The sequence below is a fragment of the Trichosurus vulpecula genome, chromosome 6 (genome assembly GCF_011100635.1).
Source record: "Trichosurus vulpecula isolate mTriVul1 chromosome 6, mTriVul1.pri, whole genome shotgun sequence".
Lineage (NCBI taxonomy): Eukaryota > Metazoa > Chordata > Mammalia > Diprotodontia > Phalangeridae > Trichosurus > Trichosurus vulpecula.
In genome coordinates this window covers 202,580,409-202,599,295 of record NC_050578.1, presented here as the reverse complement: position 1 = coordinate 202,599,295, position 18,887 = coordinate 202,580,409, and the positions used below count along the sequence as shown (strand labels likewise).

The following is an 18,887-nucleotide window of genomic DNA, read 5'->3' as shown; positions in this document are numbered from 1 at the left end:
CACTCTAGCTGTCTTATGTCTTCCATTAGCCCTGCCTAACTGTGACCTCCATGAGGTCAGGGACCCTAGCTGATATAAAATTTGAATCTCCTGTTACCTAGAATAGTACATTGAATATAATAGGTACTTACTAAAAATTTGCTTAATTAAATTGAATATATATCTTTAATTTATTTTTTGAAAATTATCACTAGATAATGCTTCCCACACAATACAGAAATATATTCCTACAAGAAATTATGATTCAAATAGCATAGTATGTTTCTGTAATGTGTGTTTTTTTATTGAAACAATCTGTGCTATACTAAAAAAATTGTCAGTGTTGATTTCAGGAATAAGAGACTTTAAAGTCACAAAGAGAATGACATTTTTTTTAAATTAGATTTTGGATGTTGTATCTAATGATAGAGACTGGACCTGTGATTTCCATGCTCTAGGAAGCTCCTAGCTGAGGAATAGTTCTCAATCAATTCTAATTAATGCTTTTAATCTCTGCCATTTTTAGTTTTAGTGAGTTGCCTAGAGCACTAAAACATGAAGTGATTTGCATGTCTTTTTTGTGTCAGAGGCTTGGAGACCAGCTCTCTGCCCACTCTGCAATGCCACCTTTCATCTAATGAGAACACATTCCCAGTCAATGAGGTCAAATGCTAGCCTTTTTGACTGAGCAACATGGAATTATAAAATATTAGAGATAAAAAAGACCTTGAGATCACATAGTCCTTTCTTTTATATTTGAGAACACTGAGCCCCATCAAACTAAAGTCTGATCAAATCAAACTTGTTTGGTGTTTAAAAATTCATTGGCTCAAGGTGAAGATCAGAGGATCTCTCGCATTAATAAGTTACATGGCATTTGTTCAATCTATGTTTTGCAGCTGAAGTTCTGTTTAATTCAAGAAACACTTATTAAGCATCCATGATGTGCAAAGGACTATACTACCCCATAAGATACAAATACGAAACTGTTTTCCCTCAAGGAACTTACATTCTTCTGTATGGTTACAACAACTGTATGGCCAAGTAAAAGTATATACACAGAGAAACTTCAGGGTTATGGAGAACACCAATAATTGGAGGAATCAGAAAAGGCCTTGTGAGAAAGCTGGGCCCTTAGCTGAACCTTGAAGGAATTATGAGTGGAAGAGATGAAGAGGGAGAGTGTTCTGAGTATGAGGGACAGCTTGTATAAAGTCCTGGAGATGCGAAATGAAATGTTAGATGGGGGAACAAGTCAGTTTGACTAGAAAATGTACATAAGCAAGAAATAATGTGAAATATTTGGAAAGGGAGCCTTGGAGCCCAGGTGATAAGAGATTGAAATGCCAAACAAAGGAGTTTGTGTTTTAGCTAGGGAGCTGTTGAGGCTCCTTGAGCAAGGGGATTGGTAGACTTGTGCTTTAGGAATGTCAGTACAGCAACTGACAGTGCAGTGGAAGATAGATTGGACAGCGGAGGGATACTTTGAGTCTTCAAGGTAAGTGACCTCCAGATAGGTGAATTTTTATTGGAAAAAGTTGGGCTTAGATAGAGAGACCCTGAGTTCAAGCCCACCTTGGCCTCAAATTAAATGTATGACCTTGGGTTCTGAGCTTCTTTCCTCATCTGTGAAATGGGAACAACAACAACAATCCCAACAATAATCATAATATAACCAATCTCACAAGGGTATTGTGAGAAAGGTACTCTACAATCTAGAATGCCCCCTAGAAATCAGGGCTGTTGCTATTATATATGTCAAAATAGAAAACTCTAATGGCAAACAAAGTGGGACTTTTTGCTGTTTTTTTCTCTCGGAGTCCTTCTCAGCACTAAGACAATCAAATACTTTTGATTGACTCTTGTCTTTGTTTGAATTAAGAATTTTTGATTGAATCAAGAGTCTTTTGATGTCCTGCTTAGGTCACAAGAAAGCCTAAGTCATGTGAGTTTGAGTCACATGATTGTGATGCTCTCTGACCCTGAAGAAGTGTAAATATACTCTGAAGTTAGCGTTTTACTGGTGGCTCCCTCACTGTTGGTGTGATTTGGCCAGATGAGACTCTGGTACTGCCCTCCAGCTTCCTTAAATTCTCTTCAGTTGGAGAGCTCCCCTGCTGCCTGCCATCTTCATTGTTCTCAAGGACAGTGACTGACTCTAAATGGTGATAGAGAAGCCCGAATTAACCTTCTTATATTATATTTATCCTGAAGCATATTTTCAGTATATCGTATGGAGCCTACTAGTGAATTTTTGTCTCTCCAACCAGATCATAATCAATCTAATCGTCCATCAATAATAATAATGATAACTAAGATTTAAATAATGCATCAAGGTTAACAAAGCATTTTTCACACATGTATGTATAGATGGGCATGTGCATATGTATATGTATATGTACACATGTAGCTAGGTGGCACAATGGATAGAACACTAGGCTTGGAATCAGGAAGACTTTTCTTTCTGAGTTCAAATGTGGTCTCAAACACTTACTAGCTGTGTGATCTTTGGCAAATAACTTAGCCCTGTTTGCTTCAGTTCCTCATCTGTAAAATGAGCTGGAGAAGAGAATGGCAAACCACTCCAGTATCCTTGCCAAGAAAACCCCAAATGGGGTACAAAGAGTTGGACAGTGCTGAAATGATTAAGCAACAAATTACACACACACACACATACACACAGACATACATATATACGTATATGATTTTATGTATACACATATGCATATATATATGTATGATCTCATTTGATCCTTATAACAAGCCTGTCATTAAATTCTATGATTGCCCTCATTTTATAGATAAGAAAGCTATGGTTGAGAGAGGAGTGCCTTGCCTCAGTCACACATTAAGCATCTGAGAGGATGTTTGAACTGAGATCATCCCAATGCCAAGTCCAGCACTCTATCTAGTATAACATGTAGCTACCTCATTTTAAGCACCTACTATGTGTCAGCACTCTGCCAGCATTTACCAACAACAATAACAGCAAAGACAAAAGTGCAACAATCCCTGACCTCGGCGTTGTAAGTTATATGAAGATAAGGAGTAGGCAGTGTTCTCCTTTATATGGGAGTATCTAGCACCATGCTGAGCACCCAGTAGGCCCTCAGTAAATGCAGCCAAGGGGACAATGGCAATTTAAGAATTGCTTTCTTTTGTTGTCTTTATTCACAGGGTTGTTCGGGTGTGCCCACCTCAGATCCACAGACGGTCCTTTTCTTTTTTTGTGGATCTTCCTCAGGCCAGTTTAATGATGATCATCTGTTCCCTTTTGACCATCGCAGCTTTTCAATAGCAACTCCAGAGCCACAAAATAAAGAGTCATTTCCTTTCTTGGAGAAATCCATGATTCCTTTGTTAATGCCCATGGTTGTCCCTCCTGCTCCTGGAAGTCTTACAGTTCTAAAAGATTCTTTCCAAGAAGAACTTCCTCAGAGCCATGTAACTCATGGTCTCCAATCCATGCATATCCCCCAAGTCCTGCAGGAGACAAGGTGGAATCCTGATGACACCCAGTACAGTGCTGATAATCCACAACCTCTTTTGAGAAATGGTGTTTCCAGAAAATGCACAGGAATGGCTGAGGAGGCTCTTGACCAAAGAGTAGGAGCTAGAGAACTTGAATTAGAAGAAAAGCAAGGAAAGTGGTTAAAAAGCCTGGATGTATTTCCACAAAATGGAACAAAGACAAAGGAAATCTTGGAGTGGGACTTCAGTGATGGAAGCATTCTAGCTAATGGTGCAAAATGTTCCAAACATGTGGAAGAAGAGAAAGAAAAAAATCAGTTCCAGAAAACCAGCTGCTACCCTGAGCAAAGACAGAGAATTCAAATTTCAGTGCCACAGCATGAGGCAGAGACTCAAGGGGAAGGACTGTATCTCTTGGAAGGAGAGATGAAAGTAAAGGCAAATGTTTGGGCTCTTCAAAAGCAAACACAGGAAAAGAGCCAAGAAGGTAGTTCTCCAGAGGAGTGTGGGAATCTCACAGTAGTAGCTGGAAGGAACCAAGAATATTTGCCAAAGAATGCCAATGTACTTGAAGAGAAAGTAATAGGACTTGGGGAAAAATCCAGGCCAAATGAAGAAAAACAAATAGGGCTCCAAAATATTGAAGCCTGGGAAGAAAAAGATAAGTTGTTCGAAATGGAAAAGAAGAGAGGAATATCCCATCAAGAAACAGCAGATCTAGGGAATGATAGTTATGGCCAATGTATCCAGAAAAGAAATGCTTTTGAAAAAGAAAAGGACAAGTTTTTCTCAGAGGAACAGGGATGTTCTCAATTCAGTAGGAAATCATCATTGCCAGATGAATCTTGTGAGAATGAAATATTGGCTACAGACATAGGGAACAGCAGATATTTTCTTAAAATTAATGAACTAGAGAAGGAGGTAAAGAAGCATTTCCAGGAAATCTTTGCTTTGGAGGAAGAAAATGAGAGTTATCGACAGAAAATGAAACAGTTAGAAGAAGAAAACTGGAGGTACTCCCAACAGTTGCAATCCTTAGAGGTGGAGGTGAATGTTGATACTCATACAGCCTCAGCAGATGCAGATGGTGGAACAGATGTTGATTCTTCAGAAATATTAGAAGACAGGACAAAGGGAGAAGTTGTTGAGAGTATGAAACTTAAAAGGGGCAGGGAAATTAGAACAATATTTGCTCTAGAGAGGAAAAATGAAACTCATTCTAAGAAATTGCCTGATTTGAATGAAATGATTCTAAATTCTCAATTGGCCATTTTTTTGAACAGCTTTCCCCTAAAAACTGAAGCACGAGAAAGCATGAATAGGTTTTTCCACCTGATTTCTGATATACAGAAAGAGCAAAATCAAGTTTTCCTTGAAATAACCAAATTACACAGAGATCATGAAATATGTAATAATAAAACATATGCTTTAGAAAAAGAAAAAGAGAGGAATCTGAAAAGGATAGCTGAGCTTGAAAAAGATAAGGTCAATTTGCTAGAAAACTTATCTCAGCTAAGAACTGAACTAGAACAATACTTGCAGGTAATTTCAGACCTTGAAGACTGCAATGGGAAAAGTTATGATAAAATTTCTGACCTGCAGGAGGAAAATATGGCACTGAAGAAGAAGGTGGACAATATGCAGAAAGCAATGGCAGAGAACATTAGGGAAGCACAGGAAGTGACTGAGCAGATTACACAAGAAAACCGAGAGCTCAAGGCCTTGATAGCTGACCTTGGCATTGGTTACAAAGATCTAATCAAAGATCTGGTGCCGGGAATACAAGACACGATGCAAAGCCTGAAGGAAGAAAATGAACAACTTCTCCACAAGATACATGTTATGGAAGGGAAGGCCACACAGGAAACAAATGGTATCAAACAAATAACCAAAGAGAATGAGCAACTAAGGGAACAAATCCAGAAGCTGTTGGACAAAGCAAGGATGGTAGACCAAGGAATTCAGGTAACTGACCCCTCAGGCCAGCCAACAACAGACGAAGGATTGCCTTTGGAGGAAGTGTCTGTTTTCGCTAAAGGACAAAAGCGATACCCCATTTGCGGTGAAATGTATCAGCTCCCCATGGACTATAAAAGACTGAATTCATTTTTAGTGAAGGAGAACCCTGAGGTTTCCACTGTCACTCAAGATCCATCTAAGGAGTGGGAAAAGAAAAGGGTAGATTTTGAAAAAAAGAAAAAAAGGAAGAGTTTGTCTGAATTCCACAATCGAGGACATGAATCACTAGCCAGTTCTTCTCAGGTAAGTGGACTTTGAAGCATATCACAGTATCACTAAATTAGAGAACTTTAAAGCTACTTGTGACCTCAACGGTCTTTCAAATCTAACTCATCTTTAAAGGGTAGCCATGGGGCAGCTAGGTGGCACAGTGGATAAATCACCTGTCCTGGAGTCAGGAGGACCTGAGTTCAAATGTGACCCCTGACACTTACTAGCTGTGTGACCCTGGGCAAGTCACTTAACCCCAATTGCCGCCCCCCACCCAAAAAAAGAGTACCAGTGCAGCCACCACGTGAAGGCCCCAAAAGATGGGGAAGTCATTCATTTTCAAGGTAACCCATTTCATTGCTGGATAACCTTTATTTCTAGGAAGTACTTTTTGATGTTGGGCCAAAATCTCTCCATGAAACCTGAACACATGGTTCCTAGTTCTTCCCTCTGAAAACATAATCATAACTTAGCATTTATATAATGCTTTAATGTTTCCAAAGGGTTATGAGATCCTTGCAAATTATTACCTTAAAGAGAACTGAGCCAGGAGTCAAAAGCCTTGAGCTTGTGCCCTATCTCTCCCATTTCCTAGCTGTATGACCTTGGGTAATTCCCCTCTTCGGGCCTCTATTTCCTTGTATATTAAATGAAGGTTAAATGATCTCTAGAGCCTGTTTTAGTATCTGACATTTTCTAGTTCTAGAGACAATATAACACAGTGGGGAAAGCACTGGGTTTGGAGTCAGAGAACGGAGGCTTGTATGTTGGCTCTGCTGTAAAAAATGAACTTCACATGTATGGCCTTGGGTGGCTGCAGATACTCGAGAGTTCATGTGAACAAGATCTGGGAACTTTAATCTCAAATTAACTTTCTCCAGTATTCTTGTGTATTTTTATTTACAGGAAGATTTAATTTAGAAAAGCATGAAAAATCTCTTGCCAGGCAGCTTCTACTTTACAGGAGATTTTCAGTCTGGCACCCTGCAGATTTCTCCATACAGCAAAGCCACCGTTGCTAAAAACAGCCTAAAAGTGCTTATGTTGCCTTCTCTTCATCTTATCATTGGCAGCAAATGCTCATCCTTTAAGGCTGAGTTTCAGAACAGAATTTCCTTCTGACTTGGAATATCGTAGAATTGGATACGCTGTTTAAATTATATAGCCACTAAAGTGTCTCTTCCTTCTCACTTATCCTCTTTGTTCAGTAATGCTATTCAGTAATGTTCAGTAATGCCTTAACAATACTGTCATCTCTCTTGTCTGTGTCCCCTTCTTCCCACTGACACAGCCACCAGCCTGGTATGAGCTTTCATCAAGTTTCACCCGCACTTCTAATCAGTGCCCTTGCCTCAGGACTCTTCCCAGTCTATTACATCCTCTATAGTGATCTTCCTAAAATATAATCAGGCCAACTCCTCCACTTCACCTCAGTATACTCCAGTGGCTTCCTATCACCTCTAGGATCAAATATAAAATGCTCTGTTTGGCTTTTAAAGTCCTTTACAATCTGGTCCCATGCTACCCTTCCAGTCTTTACACATTACTCACCTTCGTACATTATGGGATCTCCTACACTGGCTTACTTGTTGTTTCTAATACATAACACTCCATTTCCCACCTCCTTCAATTTGCACAGGCAAATACCACGCTCCCCATACCTGCAACCAATCCTAACTTCCCTGTCTTCCTTCAAAATTCTGCTCAAATCCTACCTTCTTCAGAAAGGCTTTTCTATTCTCTCTTCCCCTTCCTCCAAACCCTTCCCTCTGAGATTATTTTCAATTTACACTGCATATATATGCATATATATCTTGTATATGCATAGTTATTTGCATTTTGTCTTCCCCCTTAGGAACAGTATTTTGAGTGCAGCAATTACGTCTTGCATTTCTTTGTATCCACCAGGCTCATCAGCTAATTTCTGATGTGCAGAAAGAGCAAAACCAAATTAAGCAGAGCTCAAAAAATATGCGATAATAAAAAATATGCTATACAAGAAGAAAAAGAGAGAAATCGGAAAAGGATAGCTGAGCTTGGAAAAGATGAGATCAGTTTGCTAGGAAACAACTCAGCTAAGAAATGAACTAGACCATAGTAGACACATAGTAAGTGCTTAATCAATGCACGTTAACTGCCATAAGAAGGCATTTGGGACTCCGACATCCCTCCTCCTTCCCAGTTAGCAACCCTAGTATCTTCAATTAGTGGACCATAAGGCACTAGGCTGGCTGAATCCCACTGAAAAGAGACAATTTTGATTAATAGAATGTGAGATTTAGTAAGGCCTCACATAGCATTTTGATTTTCACCTTTTTAATATATGTTATTTAATAGCATGTGTTTGTGCCTTATTCCTACATTTTTTTAACTGTAAGCTCTGTCAGCATCAGGGACTGTGCTTTATCTAAAACTATTTGAGCGCAGCAACTTTTTCATTTTGTCTGCATCTCCAGTGCCTAGCACCTTTCCTGGTATATAGTAGGCACAAAATAAATGCTTATCGATTAAATAGTTAATCTTTGCTTCTTCACTGAGCACCTAGTCCAATACTGTAGCCCTGAGTAGCTATTTAATGAAATTTTCTGAGTGACTGATTGAATGGATGATTCTAGCCTAGAAAAAATGCAATTCTATATGCTATATGATGATTTTGGACTATTTTATTTTATTATTTAGATTTTATATTTGGATTATTATAGTTTGATGATATTGTTCTTAAAAAACACCCTAAAAAGATTCAGTTTAATAGGGATGCTCTTGTAGTAAAGATCTGAGTTTAAGTCCTAACTATAATTAACCATGTAATCATGGGTAACACTTAATTTCCAAGTGCCCCGTGCAGCTTCAGTGATCAATTACAAAAGAGGTGTTGATTTGAATTAGTGGAGAGAGTTTTCCACACAAATGAAATTCTGTTTGGATCCTCCCCCACCTCCTTAAGATACTTAATGAAGATATTATAAGCATACCTGCAAAAAGGAGAGAATTAGACTCTCAATTTATATGTAACCTAGGGCCAACTGAACCATGTTACTCATCTTATCCATGTACATCCTACTAACATTCAGAAGTTAAAATGACCAAAAATGATATCAAATTATGCATATGCAAATGTCCTTTGCCTCAAGCCTTGATGTAGGCTGTCCCATTTGATAAAAGTTTGAACAATTTCTGAAAAGGCCCCTAGGATTTAGAGACATAAAGTAAGCAGTAGAATCCAGACTTGAATCCAGGTCCTCTGACTCTAAATGCAGAGATCTTTTCACTTTACTCCACTTAATAATGACAGGGTTGGCTCATTTCATTTCAGGAGTCTTTAATTCTTCATAAGTTTTTGATAAGGTGGCCCACATATTGTGCCATTTACCATCTTCCTCTGGTTTCCTGTTCCCTGAAATAACAAGTAACAAGTAACCTGTTGTGTCAAAATCAATGGATGTGGAATCAGGACACCCAGATTTGAACCCTGGCTTGTGACTTTCTGCAAGTTACTGAACTTATTTGGGTTTCAATTTCCTTTTCCATAAAATAGTAGGGCAGCATGGTGGTCCAATGGATAGAGTGCCAGGCCCAGACACAGAAAGACTCATCTTCCTAAATTTCAAATCCGTCCTCATATGCTTCCTAGCTGTGTGACTGTGGGCAAGTCACTTAACGCTTTTAGCTTTAGTTTCCTCATCTGTAAAATGAGTTGGAGAAGGAAATGACAAACCACTGTAGTATTTTTGCCAAGAAGCTCCCAAATGGGATTGCAAAGAATCAGACGTGACTGAAAACTATTGAACAACCACAATGACAAATATATAAAATAAGGTTGGACTAGATGATCTTTAAATTCTCATGCAGCTCTAATATTCTATGATTCTATACTCAAAGTGTTTCTAACTTGGTAGAAGCTTTAACGAACCTAGAGGCAGTCTCCTTCGCACCATGATGATGCCCTGTAGTCGAAAACCAATAGTATTCCCTCATCTGTAAAATCAGAATAATACTTTTATTCCCTATACCATGGGGTTGTTTGGAGGACAACATTTTGTAAAGCTTAATGAATCCTAAAAACATTAAACGTTATCATTATCCTATATAAGACACTTGTAATAAAACTTTTCCACATTTGACTAACCAATTTTTTTTCAAAGATATGGAAAGTCAAGGTGAACATTCCCTAAATGCTCAGAACTCAGGCTTGAACCCAAGTCCCTCTAAACCAAAAAAGATATCATTAATGGTTTAATGTCAACTCATAAAGATTCAAATCCCACCTATGACACTTAATACTTATGTGACATTGGGCATAACCTAACATTCCTGGGAGTCAGTTTCCTTATGTATAAAATGAGGAGCTTGGAGAAGATGACCTCCAACCTCCTTCTGGCACCAAATCTATGATTCAGTGATATAGAAGGGATATTTTTGCTCCAGCCTAAGTTGGACCAGATGGCCCTTAAAGTCCCTTCCAACTCCAAAATTCAGTAATTCTGTAAAAAAAAAATAATTCTACTCTATCCCCAATGTCCCTTATTTTTTCTGCTATATTATAGCTGCCTCTTTGTCAAAGTTCTGCTAGATCCCCACTCTGAAATGGGGGCAGCAGTTTCTCTCTGGTGGGAACAGCATAAGGAAGCCTTATCCAGTCTCTGCCAAGTGGGAGGTAGGGCAGAGAAGTTGGAAATACCATGGAAATACATAGATGTTGTTAGCAATTTTATGAAATTCACCGACAGGTTTGCAAATTGGTTTTGTGAATCCATTAATTTTATCCATCTGTTCTTTGCCCGGGATCAGATGGTAAAACTAACTCCTACACAATACGAATTTCAAATAAACTGCAAAATCCCAAAGCAAAATGATTTTTTCATGCAATTTGTGTTAAGCTCTACACTTTCTTTTTAACTAGAAATATGTGTAGTTGAGTGGACAGCTGGGACATGGGGACAGAAATTGAATACAAATCTTTTTATTCTTTCCCTAAATGAACATTTGCATACATAGGTACAAGCAGAGATCCCCATACATGTGTCACACACTCACATCATGATCCCATTATCCAGGTACAGGCATATTCCCACACCACCTTTCTTCCTCTAACCCATCCTCTCCCTGATCTGTTTATCTAGCAGTTCCTGGATTGAGGCAGTGATTATCTCTGAGTTGCTGTAGCCTTCTATGGCTAACACTTGTACATACTATATGCCACATTAAATTCCATATACCTTTAGAGATCCACCTTTGCAAGGAGAGTTTATGCATGTCAAGCCAAACTGATTTCCGGACCACCTAAGGAGCCACCATTCTCTGATTTATAAGTCTCCTCTTTTTCCATATCAAAGTTTCACTCATATTCAGGAAAAAAATGATTCAGGTGCTCATCTGCAAGGCCCCTATTTTGCCTTAATTTTGAGATTTGTAAGATGTCAAAGTCCAAGGGGGCCTTAGAACATAAAACAGAGAATGTCAATGCTATATGGAATCTTAGAACAAAAACCACAGAATGTTAGAGCTGCATGACATAGAATGTCATTGGAATGTTAGAGTTAGAAGGGATGTTAGACCAGAGAGTATGTAATGTCTGGGCTGGAGGGACATAAGAAGAGAGAACATAGAATGCCAGAGCTAGAAGGGACCTTAGACCATTTACCATGGAATGTTGGAGCCAGAATGGACCTTAGAGATTATTTAATCCAGCTTGTTCACAATGATAGTAAAAGTAGTTCACATTCATATCCCATGCTAAGATTTACTGAGCATTTCCTTGTGACAGCGATGTGGATAGACTGAGGTTCAGAAAGGATGATTCTGTCCTTAAACTCAAACAGTTAGCTGTTGGCAGAGTGAGGATAGAACCCAAGGCTCTTTTATCCAGATTCAACATTCTTTTGAGTACAACATTTCTGACACATCAGAAGACTTTTGTGAAAATATCTCTCACCAGTTCTGATCCTCCAATAACTTTCTTTAGGAAGTGATCAAAGCTCCTGATTTCCATGCTGTACATGATAAAAATGTGTGATACATTTTCCTTTTGTTCCTTATTGAAATTGTCTCTGAAGAAAGAAGGCTTTAAAATAATGCCTTCTACCTAAATTGTATAATTTTCTTTTTTAAAAAAGAAAGAAAATATAAATCACATTGGTATAGAGCTTTTGTTCCATCAAGGGAAGACAGGTGAAAATTGAAATCTTAGATGATCTAGAAATGAATGTCTTATTATTATAACCATCATGTCTTCCAAATGTGGATAGGCAGAATTTTCTTGTTAATAATATTCATGAAGTAACAAAAAATTCATGATATGCTTATTTTATATTCTATCTTAAACTAAGAGGGAGAAAATTATATTCTCAGTTTCTTAGGAATCACCAAAATTTCCCTTGATTTTCATTTACCGCCCTGCCATCTTTCAGACAAAGGCACTTGAGTTTCTCTCGGAGTTCTCAATGGCTTATCAAATTGGGAAATAATTTCTTAAGCATTCTTTCCTTGAGTGTTTTTTTTTTCCCTTAGGATAGTTTACAATAGTAGGCAGCACATTGGACAGTGATTTAGGACACCTGTGTGTTAGTTTCCTTTCTGTTACTAACTCACTCTGAGACCTTTGGTAATTACTTCACCTCCATCAACCCCAGTTTTCTTCTCTGTAAGGTTAGGTGGCTAGGCCTCCTGAATGCTATGTTCATTATCAAATGAGATAATATTTTAGAAGTGCTTACTTAGCTCCTTGCCTGGAATATAGAAGGCATTTAATCAATGCTTATTCCCTTCTTCAAATCCTTTCTGTGAAGGCACCTTGGTGCAGGGGAATAAGTGCTGGATCTGGAGTCAAGGGACTGGGTTCAAATTTTGGCTTTACCATTTCCTGCCTGTGTGGCTTTGGTTAATTCACTCTACATCTCTGGTTGTCAGTTTCCTCACCTGGAAAATAATATCATTTGACTTGATGGCCTCTGTAGTCCTAAATCTATGATCCCGTGATTCTTTAGCCCTCAGTCATGACATCATAGACCCTTTGACATGTAGGTCTACCACCCAGTATGTTTCTTCTCCAGCATATATAACAAATGTCCATGAAGGTTCTGTTTGAACATTTCTACTGACAGGGAGCTCACTACCTCCAGAGGCATTTCTGGTCAACTTTGCTCTTTATAATTTCTTTCACGTAGTGAATTTCCCTTTGTTGCACTGATGTGGTTTACCTCTCCCTCTGCACCCGTTCTTCCCTGCTCAGAATCAGGAGGGCCACAGATAACTTCTCTCAGCCAGGAGGTGATATAAGGAAGTCAAAAGAGGGTTCAATTGGAAAGTGAATGTTTAGCATCACTTCAAGGAACTGGAAAGGTTCCTAGAGGCCCATAGCAGCTCGGTGGTGTGTGATCTGTAACTTAGCCCCACAGAAGACTTCACTGGAGCACAGGAAAAGTCTGCAGAGATTTCAAGGCATAAACACGTGGGCAGTTTTCTTCCTTCTCCTCCAATTTCAATTCAAAACATATTGATTAAAACTTCAGGCAAATGCATTTTACTAGTCCTCATTAGATCTACATTTTCCAAATCTGCTTTCCTCTTCCAAATTCCCTACCCCCAGTCAATAGCAGTAATGAAAACACTAAAATTGCCCATAAGGTCTTCATTTTGTTCTCGGGTCTTCTTAGTCACTGGTAGTGATTTTAAGGGGCTTGTGGAGGTATCCTTTCTCATTGAATGCAATGGGCAGTGATTGTCAGGTTTGATGTGTCTCTCTATCATGTCCTGATTTCTGGGGTAATCAACAAGATGGAGTTCAGGTTATTTGCCCACAGATGTTGTTGTTTGTCCCTTGTTCTTGAAAAGGACCAATGACATCAGGAGGGTGATGTCTTGAGTTGCAAGTGAATTGGATTTAAGTGAGACAGAGTTGTGCAAAGTCATCAGCCTCACTCTCTCCTCCAGGGTCTTCTGAATACAGTGGCAAGATATAGATCAGAATAACTAGAGATGACACCAGATGCAGTTGGAGACCTTGGCCTTTTTAATCTAAGGTCTTTCCCAGGTCTCAGTTTGTTTGAGGCAACACTCATTTAGTGGTTTAAGGCTAGGTAAGAAATGAGGCAAAAAATGGCCTAGTTTGCCTACTCAAAAAAAAAATTGGACTTGGAGGGGAAGACCCTCAGTGTTTCTGGCCAGACAGTTCTTTCACTTCCAAGCATAGCCTTCTTTCAGTTATACTCTCATTCCTTCCTTGAAGGCCCTTTAATAAAGCCTGTCCTAGTTGGGAAGGGGCTTGGTAATGGTTTCAAGGAGTTTAGAGGGTGAATTGGATTAAGTAATTTGCTAAATGATGACTAGGCTGTCCTTGGGGAGTGGATTAATCTTCTGGAGGTAGGTAGCCTATTTCAAGAGAAAGTATACATTTAGAGATTACCTCTGCATGTGGGTGGGGGGGCAGGGGAGTAAAGTGAAAAGATTATGCTATTTGATAGTGATTGATTTGTGGACTTAGGTTGGGGCAAAGGTTCCTAGCTAGGACATTGATTAGCTATGAGCAAATGATTGTGCACCACTGATTTAACCTTATATTCCTCCTTAGTAAAATGGAGATAGAGATACACTACCTACATCACTGTTTTGTGCTTTGCAAAGTGATATACAGGGTGTCTCAAAAGTCCTAATGCTGTTTTAAGCTTTGTGGTTCAGTCATTTCAGTCACGTCTGATTCTTCATAACTCCATTTGGGATTTTCTTGGCAAAGACTGGAGTGGTTTGCCATTTCCTTCTCCAGTTCCTTTTACAGATGAGGAATGTGAGGCAAACAGGATTAAGTGGCTTGCCCAGGGTCACGCAGTAAGTGTCTGAGGACAGATTTGAACTCAGGAATACAAGTCTTCCTGACTCCAGACCCAGCACTCTATCTACTGCACCATCTAGCTTTACTGAAGCTTAAAATGGCCCTAAGCATTTTCAAGACCCTGTTTTAATATGAGCTATTATTATTCCTATTAATAAAAAAATCATATTTATAAGAAGCCTCTTCTATACTGATCACTTCTGAAATCATTTCATTTGGGATTGGAGTTGCTATCCAAAGCTTCCATGGGGTCTTGTAAATTTGGATTTGGAAGAAACCTCAGAGGTCACTAGTCCAAGACATAGCTAAGGTAGGAATTCCCTCTCTAACATCTGCAACCAGCCTGTTTGAGGCTGGAGGATCTTAGACCACACATTCCTCTTCTCTATGTCACAATTTCATCATCTGTAAAACAAAGGATTTGATTAATCAGGCATCCAGTAAAACATGGTATAAGATATAAAAACATTCTAAGCTCCTGAGCCACACGAAAACAGTCAGCGGGCTGGATTAGACGCATGGGTCATAGTTTGCCAGCCTTTGGATTGCATGATCTTTTTCCCCAAACCCCTTCCTGATCTATGCTAATCTGTGATGATTTGATGTTTGATTTAAAAGTTAATAATAGTTTTTACTATTGTATTATTATAACTTAAATAGTGTTTGGTATTTGAAAACAGGAAGTAATTTGTTAGATTTCTAGGTCACGTTCAAACCCAGCCTCAGACACTATGTGATTCTGAACAAGTTACTTAATCTCCATTTGCCTCAGTTTCCTCAACTGTGAAATAGAGATAATAATAGCGCCTATCTCACAGGGTTGTTGAAGATCAAATAAGACAGTAACTGTGAAGTGCTTAACACAGTACCTGGCACATAGTAGGTTCTTCAGAAATTCTTATCTCCTCCTTTATTATCATTGTTATCTATTAATACTATTTAATTACATCATCTCTATAGCACCAGGATTTCGAGAACATCACTCCAGAAGAAGAATCCAAGACCAGCAGTAAGCTCCTACACCACCAGGTATTAACCCTGAGGTCCCAGCTCAGAGATCAGGCTGCCTTATACAATGAACTTCAGGCATCTCAAAGTGAAACTCGGTACCTTCAGGGCCAGCTGAGAGAAAAGGTACTGTTGTTTCTGGCCCTTTGTTAAAGATTGTTAGTCCTCCAGGAGAAATCTGGGGCAGAGAATATCATAGATTTTGAGCTTGAAGAGACCTTAAAACATAAAGAATGTTAGGCTTAAAGAATGATAGTCAAGACATATTTTAGAAATCACTTAGTCCAAAACTCTCATTTCATAGGTTAGGAAACTAAGGCCCAGAGAGTGAAATGATTTGCCCTTTGAATTCCATCCCCAGCTGCTCAGGGAGTAAATGTCCCTGTTCTGGGAACCAGGTACTTTCTGTTTGTAGGATGTCCATGAAAGCTGTCTGGGGCTGCAGGCCGTGTACTCCTCCCTTGGAAGTAGAACCATTACTATCAGGGGGAGAATGAGGATTTGTCCTGGGTGCCAACACTCCTTCCCTGTGGTGATCACCGTCCAGGCACCACCCCATGCAGCCCTCCACGAGCCCGTGCCATTGTAGGCTGTTGCCACCACCCCCACAATCCCACTGCTGTGACATCTTTATCCCAGGGCTACCTCCCTCCGAATTCTCACAGAGGCTAGGTTTGGCACCACTTTCCTTCCAGCCCAATTTTACCCCTGGTTACCTATTCCACCATCCCAACTATTTTTGCTCCAGATGAAAAAAAAAACTTCATTCCACTTGTACTCAATTGGCCCAGAGGTTACCTTTTATGGTTCTATGTTGCTTTTGGAATAATCAAAATAATCCATGCCTTGGCTCCATTTCAGATTGAAGAGCTCAGAAGGAGGAAAAATGAAGTGAACTTGGCTGTGACACCTCTCAAGGTAATCAGTCTGTGATTGGTCTGGTCTTGACTAACTGCACTTATAATTGGATTACCATTGGACACTTTAAATGAAGGTTGGTCCCCTACTCTTTCTCTGGTCTGACACATATATAGCACACTCTTCTCATGTATAAGGTGGAGAACTATAATCATTGGAATCCAAGGACTCCAGCCATCATATGAAGTCATTAGATATGGTGTGATCATTTACCTTTCACTACTCCCCTGCCTCCTCCGACTGACCTCTGATAAAAAGAGGCAATGGAATGGGGTTCATATCATCTATGAGGCATATGTAATCTTCTTCTTGAGGGCATATTCATCACTGATGCATGTTACAGCCCCTGCAAGGCCTTGGTAAATTGTCTTCCCAAGAAGCTATGGCTGAAAAAAATCTCCTTCTGGCCCTCTTTGTGCATGCCCAACATCCTTACACTTGACCAGGCTGGCCCATAGATGCCAGGCACATGGTTTGTTACCAGGCCAATTTCCTAGGAGCTGCCAGAGTTTGGGCTGCATTGGCACAGCCTTTGAGAGCTCTCAAAACATCACCTTCATGTTTGAAAGCAGGCGCTGTTTTGTTTTTGTCATTCTGTTACCTGTGCCTGTCACAGTGTCTGCCACATGGTAGGTTCTTAATAAATGCTTATTAACTGATTAATTAAATAATTGGTAATAAGGCATAAGAGGAAAATGTTAGATGGCTAGATGTAAAGAGGAAGCAGTGTAGTTCATGGGAAGGACTTAGGGTCAGAGAACCTGTGTTCAAATCCTACCTTTGACACATTATCTGCATCATCTTGGTAAGTAACTTAAAACTCTGTGAAACTTAGTTTCTTCATCAAAAAATGAGAAGGTTGGAGTAGGCAGCGTTTAAGATCATCGCCAGCTCTCAACTGCTGATCTTGTGAGCTAGTTTCAAATTCTGGCTCTGTCACTTACTCTCTATTTAGCCTTGGTTGAGCCACAAAACATTTCTGGGGGCTTGGTTTCTCCATTTGTAAAATCCTTCGATAGATCTCTAAAGTCACTTTCATGTCCAAGTTTGAGATTATTTTAATCCCATGACTAAAACTAGGAGCTGACCTTTATATGACAATTTATGATTTGCAAAGGTTTTTATGTATATTCTTGTTTGTTCCTCATAAAAATGCTTCGAGGTGATGCAAATATAACCTTGTTGTTCAGTCATTTCCGTTGTGTTTGACTCTGCATGACCCAGTTGGGGTTTTCTTGGCAAAGATACTGGAGTGGTTTGCCATTTCCTTCTCCAGCTCATTTTACAGATGAGGAAGCTGAGGCAAACAGGGTTAAGTGACTTGCCCAGGGTCACACAGCTAGTATGTGTCTGAGGTTGGATTTGAACTCAGGTTTTCCTGACTCCAAGCCTGGAGATGTAGCCACTGTGCTACCTAGCTGCCCTAACTATTATTTACTTGTAAGTAATTAGTAGACCCTAATTTTATAGATGAGGAAATTGAAAATCAGGGCAGAAGTTTAAATGACTGACCAACAGTTGGCACGTTGTAGAGCTATGACTCCAAATCATATCTTTCTGACTCCAAATCCAGTATTCTTTTCCTTTACCATGGTGACATCAGGAGATTTGGTTTCCAAAATTTCCTTTTCTAGGTACTGGCCGTATGGCATCAAGGAAATCACTTGACTTCTCTGAGTCTCAATTTTCTTGTCTGTAAAATGGAAATAATAATCCCTGGCCACATGGTTGTTTTTAAGGATCAAGTGATATAATGTATTTAAAGTGCTTTTAAGTGAGCCATCATTCGAGGAGCGGTAAAAGAGGCCCTAATGTGGTAGGATTTTAGGAACTGGTATTGACCAATGCTATCTTCCCATTTCTGCTTCCTAATATCCCCCTATATATTTAAGTTCACAGCATATAGTGCTGGAAGAAATCTGTGACAGTATTTCATCTTTTCCTCTTTTTTATAAAGGACAAACTTGGGTTTCAAAGAGGTCAAATCTCTTGACCAAGGTCAAACAGCTAATTAATGGCGGAGGAAGAGTTGGAACCCTCGTCACTTGATATCATCCAGTGTGTTTTTCTCTTTCCCCCTCCTCTGTAATGCTATTCTGCCTCTCTGATTATTTAAAAGTTAAGGCCTCATTATCAAGGTAGAGTAAGACCTATTAGGTAACTAAGCAATTTTTTCCCCAGAAATTGATTTCTCTGTATATACCACCCTGCTGTCACAAATGGAGAGTAAAGTCCCAATAGGAAACAATCTAGAAGGGGTGCATTGCGATGAAGGAAGGAAACAAAGGCAGGTCAAGGCACGAGATGCTGGCCTCACCTAGTGTGGCCATACAGTGAAGGTTCTGGGGTCAATAGATGCATGGGAAGAGAGGTAACAGATGCACTGTTAATACCCCTTCACTTACTCCATACTTTGACCTAACACAAGCCTCTTTTGTACAATTCATTTTATCACTTC

The 18,887-nt window shown here is 39.4% G+C and overlaps 1 protein-coding gene across 1 annotated transcript in view; it reads left to right on the top strand.

Moving 5' to 3' along the window:
• Positions 1 to 18,887, top strand: part of C6H4orf50 (chromosome 6 C4orf50 homolog) — a 132,441-nt gene that overhangs the window by 28,182 nt on the left and 85,372 nt on the right. The window contains exons 7-9 of the mRNA XM_036765076.1: positions 3,157 to 5,712; positions 15,464 to 15,637; positions 16,373 to 16,429. Coding sequence (XP_036620971.1) covers positions 3,157 to 5,712; positions 15,464 to 15,637; positions 16,373 to 16,429 — 2,787 coding nt within the window. The remainder of the gene's footprint in view (positions 1 to 3,156; positions 5,713 to 15,463; positions 15,638 to 16,372; positions 16,430 to 18,887) is intronic.